At 43.0% G+C, this 8640-nt stretch overlaps 1 protein-coding gene across 3 annotated transcripts; it reads left to right on the top strand.

Moving 5' to 3' along the window:
* Positions 1 to 324: 324 nt before the first annotated feature.
* EARS2 (glutamyl-tRNA synthetase 2, mitochondrial) lies at positions 325 to 8346 on the top strand. Of its 3 annotated transcripts, XM_085309871.1 has the most exons (9): positions 325 to 432; positions 584 to 739; positions 1740 to 1929; positions 2423 to 2895; positions 3760 to 3868; positions 4417 to 4570; positions 6142 to 6272; positions 6709 to 6844; positions 7441 to 8346. In XM_085309871.1, the coding sequence occupies exons 1-9, from the start codon at positions 417 to 419 to the stop codon at positions 7522 to 7524; spliced, it is 1449 nt and encodes a 482-aa protein (XP_085165997.1). In that variant the 5' UTR covers positions 325 to 416; the 3' UTR covers positions 7525 to 8346. The 3 variants fall into 3 exon arrangements, with proteins under 3 accessions (XP_085165997.1, XP_085165996.1, XP_085165998.1); XM_085309870.1 differs by lacking the exon at positions 325 to 432 and having other exon boundaries at positions 462 to 739; XM_085309872.1 differs by lacking the exons at positions 325 to 432; positions 6709 to 6844; positions 7441 to 8346 and adding an exon at positions 6619 to 6702 and having other exon boundaries at positions 462 to 739.
* The last annotated feature ends 294 nt before the right edge of the window (positions 8347 to 8640 follow it).

The raw sequence follows: 8640 nt of genomic DNA, 5'->3' as shown, positions 1-8640 counted from the left end.
GGAGGCCTGGCTGCCCCAGCGGCTCCGGGCTCTGCCCTTCCTCAGCGCTTCGGCTGCTAAAATAGGAGCTGACTGCGATTTTGGCAATGATTTGGATCCAATTTGTGATGGATCCTACGACTCTAGTGCTCTGAGCGTTGGCTAAAGCTCTTGCCTTGGCCCCTCTCTAAAGTACATGTTCTCACTACTAATTTGTGAAGGGAGTTGCGTTTCTGCTAGTAATTTTCAAAGTTAGACTCACCTTGTCAGTATGGAAATAATTCTTTAGCATCTGCAGTGTCTTATGAAAGACTGTGAAAATGGCATTTGCAAGTATATGCTACTTCATAAGCGATTTCCAGATTATTTCGGGGAATAAATACACTTTTGGAAGGCAGGTACCAGTGCTTTAGTTGCGTACTGAAGGTAGGGCCTTAATGGCCCACAATGCAAGTAAGTGTTTCATTGCAACATCCCTCCTAACCTACTCAGTATTTATTGTCAATTTGCATTACAGGTAGTATTGCCCTTTCAGCTCATATTTGAAAATCCCTTTATTGCGCTTTATTTGTTATGCTCTGCTCTGATTTCTGTATGGTAACAGGTTTTCTACATTTGGGTGGCCTTCGGACTGCTTTGTACAATTATATTTTTGCCAAAAAGCACCAAGGGACTTTCATATTGAGAGTGGAGGATACAGATCAAAATCGAGTGGTGCCTGGTGCTGCAGAAGGAATAGAAGATATGCTGGACTGGGCAGGTAATTTACTAAGCGATGTATTTCATTTTTTACTTACTGAAAGATTCTACTCTTTTTAGAGACCAACTACCAAAATGCAGACTACTTTGCCTGATAGCAAGCTATGCAGTGTTTCAAATAGGTAATGACATAGTTGGTAATGTAGTGATGATGTAGTTGTTGTTATGGCCGAGTATTAGGAAGGTCCTGTTGGAAGAGTATTTTATAAAAGAAATTACTAGTTAGGTTTCTTTTGGCTGCTTTGCCTGACAAACAGAATGGTGCAATTTTATGATAGTAGAACAAGATGCAGCTCTAGCAAAGATTGTGCATGAGAGGCTTAATGAAAAGTTCAGAAGCTGGAATTCACAGATTTCAGTGTAAGCTGATAAAAATTGTTTGTGTACAGATTATTTCTTAAAAGGAATCTGGAGGTATCAGTTCTCATTTTGAATTCTTTGCTTCTTCTTTGAGAGTTTAAGACCTAAAAGTGAGAGTGATTTTAGAATATAGATTTATTGTAAACTTAGAGCCAGATTCCACAAATGTTTCTATTATTGGATTGAGAAACTTAAGACAACTTTGCTGATGAATAGTAATTTTGGTGTGTGTAAAATAATTGGCTAACATCTCAGCTGCATTTCTGTAGTATTAGTGTCACTTCCTATAGTAAGGATGTACACTACTTTGTATGTGTACACCTGAGTACTTTTTGCTCTACGTAATGCCTCACTCAACTGTTTGCTAGGATGTTTGGATGTTTGCTAGAACTGTTTTTCTCTACACAGGGCTTAATACTCYGTACTGTAAACTCTAATGTTGTAGATCGGAGTTTTATCTTCTGAATATAGGAGAATCTGAGTCCTGTGTTGTATAGATGCAGTTAGCTGGTGGTTCTGGAACAGAAACCATGTTGGAATGTTCTCTAGACTCTTGCCGTTTAAACTTTATTTAATGTACTCTGACTGTGCATTTCACTCTGCCTGAGGGCTTTTTAAATCCCATCACACTGATATTTCAGGTATTCCACCTGATGAGAGTCCTCGCCGGGGTGGTTCTTTTGGACCCTACCAACAGTCACACAGACTTGACCTTTATAAGAGAGCCAGTGAAGTGCTTTTGGAAAATGGCACAGCTTATCGCTGCTTTTGCACCCCTCAGCGTCTGGAATTGCTGAAGAAGGAGGCTTTGCGGAACCAACAAACCCCACGGTAGGGGTTCCTTTTCAGCTGGGTGGTGGCCTCTGCCACATGTTTCTTCATTAATTTTTGTAAACATGAAGCACAGTTGGATTGTAGTATCACTGCCCTTAAAGGCAGTGAATGCCGGAAGAGAAAAGCAGCACAACAGTTTAGCTCATAWTTGTACTTTCACTTCAGGGTAATATCCAAAGCTAAAGTCCAAGGAATGAGTGATCAGCTTGATGGGTGCTTCTCCCCGTTTTTGCAATGGATAATAAGTATAACTGGTGAATATTCACAGTCTTGCTGTATAGGAGGAGGAGAAGACAGCAAAACCTTTACATGTTTAGAGGAGTGACCTACAAAGGTAAAATGATTTGACTGGACACATAGTGGGCAGATTTAGGATTTAAGCTACAGTTTAAGAATCAGTTTAGAGTTCATATGTGTGTTTTGGTAATGTAAAAAGGGTTGGAGGGGATTGGCCAATATAGAACTGAGATGTTCCTTCTCCCATCTCAAGGTATGATAACCGATGTCGGCACCTGACATCCAAAGAAGTGGCTGAGAAACTCTCGCAAGGCTTTGACTGGGTAGTCCGCTTCCGGCTCGAGAAGGGTGTGGAGCCCTTCCAGGACCTGATCTATGGCTGGAGCAAGCATGAAGTGGCTGATGTGGAAGGCGATCCAGTGATTCTCAAGGGAGACGGCTTCCCCACTTACCACCTGGCAAATGTGGTGGATGACCATTACATGGGAATCAGCCATGTTCTGCGTGGAACTGAGTGGCTTACTTCAACGTCCAAGCACCTCCTTCTCTACAGAGCCTTTGGCTGGGATCCTCCTCAGTTTGGTCACCTCCCACTGCTTCTGAACAAAGATGGTGGTAAACTGTCCAAAAGGCAGGGGGACATTTTTCTGGAACGTTTTGCTACGGATGGCTACTTGCCAGAGGCTCTGCTAGACATTATAACTCACTGTGGCTCTGGATTTGCAGGTAATGAGAACAAGTTTGGTATCTGGTAGGATACTACTTGATGCTGTTCTGGAGGAAAGGGTTAGATTTATTTTAGTAACTTGGATAGTACTTGAAGGGATCAGAGAATGGAAGTCAAGCAGCCAATCTGAGCGTGCTTCTGTCACTGAAAAGCCACCAGTGCTTCTGTGGAACTCCTGGGTGGTGCAGTGGAATGGTGAGAAACTTTTTGTTTCTGTGCAGCCATTTAAACTGAGTATGCTGCCTAGTGGATTTCCACCTGGGACAACATTCATCTGAAGGTGAAGAGGCTGTAGGTAGGCAGCTCCCGGCAAATTCTTGGGGAAATTTCTGTTCTGTGGTGAATAATTGAAATATCACGTGTTAAATCTTCCACACTGCTTGTTTAACCTGAAAGACTGTAAGGAGTTAATTACTCCTTTTGTTGCTCTCGCTCGGTAGGGATCATAAATTAACTTGTATTTCAGGAACTATGCTTGGGAGTTAAACCTTTTCTGAGCAGTGAGGCTTCCTGGCGGTGATGTTGCTTCTGTTGGGCTGGATGACGCAAGAAGTGTTTCACTGAGGAGTGTGATAGCGTCAACCAGAATGTTCCAGTTTCCAGTTCCTCACCAGTAGTTAGCAGAGCCTGTTCTTGTGTAGAGGGGTAGCTTCCTGTGTATGCCTGCTCTGAGTTCTTTCCTATTCACCTGCGTATGTCCCTGCTTCCTATTAGTGCTGTGAAAAGTAACCCTCCTATGTCACTTCTTCCTTTGGTGTGCAGTAGCAGCAGTGTTGAGCTTGAGGCTTATAACAAAAAGCAGTGACACTAGTTCTGTGCAGAAGAATGAATGCATGTTATGTCCTTGTTGGATTGTTTTGCAGAGAATCAGATGGGGAGGACTTTGGAGGAGCTGATCTTGCAGTTTGAAGTAGGCAGAATTACTACCCATTCTGCCTTACTAGATCTTGAAAAACTCCCAGAATTCAACAGGTATTAGTATCAGTGGTAACTTTAAAACTTAGTAATCTGTAGATCAGTGAGAATTTCCTACTAGTGCTTGGCTTTGTCTAGTGGTACAGTTTATCTGATCCCACTGCTTGATTCTCCAACTGTGGCTTTTTTGCTCTGCTACATGTAGTTCCTGCTTGTGCCTTTCCTTGATTGTCTCTCCTCCTGCATTATGCTAGGATGCTGGTGTTGGGTATGCTGTGGCAACCTAGGCAGATAGTATGTAACTAGGAGAATGCAAGATCTTAAGTTTAGATGCAAAATAGCATCTGAAAACAGGCAACACTTCCAGCAGATACTTCTAGAAATACATGTATGTATTACTAGGATGTTGTGCAGCTAAGAATGCTGTGTCTTTCGATGTGGTGTATTAGAGCTTAAGACTTTGTTTTTGAATGGCTCTCCCAGGTTTAATGTTGCTTTTCTAACAATTATACAGAACTAAGTGGTAAATGCTGTGAGACTGAGATGATTAGATTCAGTCAGTCTAACCCAAAGAAGTACAAAAGCAATTTTCTTCTTTGTTCCAGGGTTCACCTCACCCGCCATATCGAGAATGAGGAGCTACGACAGAAGTTAATTAGAGAGCTGCAGCTGCTGGTGGAGCGTGTCTATGGGGATCAACACGTGGATAAAGAGGTTCTAGAAAAGGATTATGTGGAGCGAATTCTTCTACTGAGAAAAGTATGAAAAGTGATAACATTGTGTTACCATCTTAGGGAGGACTGGAACATGGGGAACAAAGATTTTGTGTGATTCATTGATGAAGACTCATCTGGTTTATGGACATTGCTTTGATCTGAGCTCTGAAGCTCTGCAGCCTGCAAAWAGCAAAGGGCTGTTGTAAACAGCAAATGGCTGTCACTGGCAGTTCAGGTGATTATGTGCATGTTTACTGCCAAAATATGATGGTATAGTTGGCTCACCTGCAGGAATGGGTATTGTGAATATCTTGGTTTTTTTGCAGAGTTGTAAGCTCATCTGTACTTTTCTAAGCTAGGAGAGAGCTCCCTTGTAGATGAGTCTTGAAAACTTCTAAGATTGTGTCCCATGATCTCTCTGAGTGACCTAGTGCTGTGCTATCCTCCTAGTGAGGAAGGTTTCCCTCATGTCTAGTCTAAACCTCCCAAGGTGCAACTTGTAGCCATTGCTTGCGTTTTACTGTCTACTGTTACCCGGAAGAGTTTGTTTCCATTGTCTTTGTAACTCTCATTCAAGCCAATGTAGGCTATGAGATTTCTCCCTTAGCATCATTTGTCAGACTAAAGAAGCCCAGGTTCTTCCACCTTTTTTCCCCAGTCATGTGGTACCAGGTATCTCTATTGGAAATGATCTGCAGCTTCTTAGCATCCCTCTTGGTTTGGGGGACCCAAAAGGTGTGGTCCCCCACTACTGCTGCTCAAGTGTGTGTGTGTGGGCAGGGGACAGTAACTTCCCTTAATTTTTTGACTGTGCTCCTCATCTTGTAGTCGAGGATATGGCTTGCCCGTGGTGGAAGGGTTGATCACTGAGGGGACACGTTGAACGAAGTGACTGCTCTTTGGCATTTGTGGACTGGTTAGCATAAGGCACATCTCCTTTGCTGCTGTCTCATGCTTTGAAAGCAAAGCAAAAGCAACCTCTTTCCAGAAGTGGATGTAGTTTAGTGTTAGACTAGTGTGGATTGTGAATTCAGAATCCTGATCTAAGGCAAGTGGCAGAGTGCAGGCRGTAAAGGGGATAGAAGATACTGTGGCTCTTCCCACAGCCAGGAAAGAGGGTGAGTTCAGCTGTTTCCCAATGTGCCCCTGGGATGCTGCTATATTGTCTGGGGAATTTCTCTTAAAGAATAAAGCATCCTTTATAAGGACAGGAAAAGACCCTGTCAGTTCCAACATGAAGATTGTACTATGGCAGCTAAGTCTGGGGTAAACATGTGACTTCCTACTTGTCGCATGAGAACTAGCAGATGAATGTGGCAAGCCACTTCCCAGGGACTAACTCTGAGTCAGCTTGCATGTGGCTGTACAGTACTGGCACAGCAGCCCTTTGGGCTTTTTTCCTATCCCTGTTCACACCAGTTAGTTGTGGGTGTGAAAAAACTAAGCAGACTAAATATCAGTATTCACATTTCTTCTGAACACATACAAAGTACAAAGCAGTGCTGTGTTTGAACTCCCTTTTAACTGTCTGTAAAGTTCAGACAGAATTAGTTTCCTTCTTTTTTCCCCTGCAGCTTAAACCTCAGTCTTAACAGGTTTACTTTCTTTCTACAGGGCCACATAAGCCTCCTGAAGAACTTGGTGTCATGTGATTATTCTTACTTATGGGTTAGACCCTCTGTGTCCCGAGAGCAGCTACGAATTATTTCTGCAGAAGTGGATGAAATAGGAAAACTAGTCACAGAGTAAGTGTCTTCTTCCAGCTCTGTCCCTGCCCACCCACCTGTTCACTCCAGAGTTTTACAGCTTGGCTGCTATACTGATATTGGACATGCTTGTAATTTTTATTTTGCTTTACTTTGGAATGTGGTGTAGTTAACAATTGGTGAGAAATTCTGTGAATTTTTAATTGAAAGGTTGCTTGCCAGCATCACCAACACAACTGTGAGCAGAAGGAGTGCCATGACATAGAATAGGAACGAAGGGCAGGAAAGCATACCCTGAACTGTTTCCATTGCCAGAATATTTTGCAAAATTGGTCTGAAGTCTTGGTCTGGTAGTCTTCTAAGACATTTGCTTTCTTGCATTCAGCATTTTCATTGGGATAACTCCTGGAATTTCTGCGTGAGAATCCTCTGCACTATATGTCACCAGATTGTCAGGTTATCTTCTTTCCTTAAGGCTCATGACAAAGCAGGCAGCTGTTTTGACTGTGGAGGAATTGAACAAAGAGCTGAAAAGCCTCCAGAAGCAAACTAGAGAGACTAAATACAGCAGTATGATGAAGCTCCTTCGCCTGGCACTCAGTGGAAAGCAGGTAAAAATGAATAAAAGTTCTGAGACTGGGACTTCCTGGTCTTTTAGCAGCCATCCTCTCTGTGGTTGCAGATTAGTATTTGGTCTGGACATCTTGCAAGAGCTGACATCAGTTGCTGTTATGGATGAATATACTGATACAAAGAAATTCTGAGAGTTTTAGAAAGGCAGAAGTTACCAAAGCATGTATATGCAGTCACAAATGTGAAGTTAGAAACCCCACTGGATCAGCTGTAGAGAGTGTTGGCAAGGTTGTAGGCTTTAGACAAAACTGAGTTCTTGTGTGCAGTGCAATGTGCTTCTGTGTTTTTACAAGCTTCAAAAACAAGTTTTATGAAACAAATTCTTAAAAACTTAACTCTGGCTTATGCTCTAGTATCAATCCTTTTGGTTCAGTTTGACCCATACTGAGCATTTTGCTTCAGAGGGGAAGAAAAGAATTTGAATCTTGTCTTTAAACCGCTAGTAAGAATCCTACTCTTGATCTAACAGCAATCTGATAGCTAATCACTTTGTCACTTCCTGTATGATGATGCATAAATGTGTGCTGAAAAGTGTAAGTTTCCATTTGTACAATGACTTCTTGTATGTTTTCAGCATGGACCAAGCGTTGCTGAAATGATGGTGACTTTGGGACCCACAGAAGTGTGTGAAAGGATGCACAAAGCACTATCTAGCTAATAAGAGGCAGAAATGACACCAGCAGCCATCCCTGGGTTCCGATGATGCAGGCCCCACATGTCATTGTCCTAGAGCTGTATGTTGTTGTCACAGTATGATTGTCTTTGGTCAGATGATTTGGGCTTTCGACCGGGAAGGTCTCAGCATGACATTTCCAGATCTGTATCTGTCTACACTTAAGCATAAGCTGGTTCATACAGGGGAGGACTGAATACAGATTTAGGTCCGTACTTAGGCTTTCATCCTGTGGAAATAGCCTGGTTTTCAGATTGGGATAAAGCAACTTTTATCTGCATTTTGTATTCAGATCCAAAGCGTGTGGGCAGGAAACAAAGTTATTTTTGATACTGGCATGGTTTATCTCAAGCAGTCGGTCTCTTTTTGGAGAGGGCCTAGCAACCAGGGACCTACAGCCACAGCTGACAGGTCCCCAACAAGTGGCAGAAGGAGAGGCTTCAGGGGTGAAGAGCTAATGCCCTCTTAACCACTGCACAGTACCCTGCCAGCCTCACTGAGCGAGATGCTCAGTGAGAAGGTCTGTAAACAGGAYGGCCCTTGGCTGCTTATCCCCATGAACTGCATTTATCATGTGTAGTTCAGCTAAAAATATCCCCAACAATAGGTTTCTTTTTTTCCTTTTTTGGATGAATGATGATGGAGCTCTGCTTTTTATTTAATTCTTTCCCTATGTGTGTCCCTCTGCAGTTACAGAGGAGGAAAAAACGCAAGGATGTTTTACAATGACGTTCAGTATCGCTAGTCTGTAACTCCGTGCTGTAATAAAATCTGTGGGCTTTTTGCCTGTTGTTTGGTACGAAGGAAGCTGTCTGGGGCTCTGAAGTCTTAGCTGCTTTTCCCCAGAAACTGTTTTCCAGAAACGGGCGTGCATGTGTGCCTGTGTCCTTGTGAGCAGCGTGTTTGCAAATGAATTTAATAGTCACTGTACAAAATAAATGTATTTAGAAGTACGTGTATAAATATATAAAACATCCGTAAGTATATATGTAGCATACGTACACACGTATGTGCACCGTGTGGAGTTCGCGCTCAGGTGCCGGAGGAGCGGCGCGGGCGGGGGGCGGCGCTGCCCTCGGCCCCTCCCGGGGCGGCCCCGGC

This window comes from Rhea americana, unplaced genomic scaffold (assembly GCF_003343005.1).
Source record: "Rhea americana isolate MKP2758 unplaced genomic scaffold, rheAme1 scaffold_305, whole genome shotgun sequence".
Classification (NCBI taxonomy): Eukaryota; Metazoa; Chordata; class Aves; order Rheiformes; family Rheidae; genus Rhea; species Rhea americana.
Note: the sequence above shows the minus strand (reverse complement) of the source record. Positions and strands in the feature narration are given on the sequence as shown.

Coding starts and splice junctions, on each gene's coding strand:
- EARS2 (XM_085309870.1), top strand. CDS start 553: ATGCTCTGCTCTGATTTCTGTATGGTAACAGGTTTTCTACATTTGGGT. Junction 3,869..4,416: donor AAACTCCCAGAATTCAACAG/GTATTAGTATCA, acceptor TCTTTGTTCCAG/GGTTCACCTCACCCGCCATA. Junction 4,571..6,141: donor GAATTCTTCTACTGAGAAAA/GTATGAAAAGTG, acceptor TTCTTTCTACAG/GGCCACATAAGCCTCCTGAA.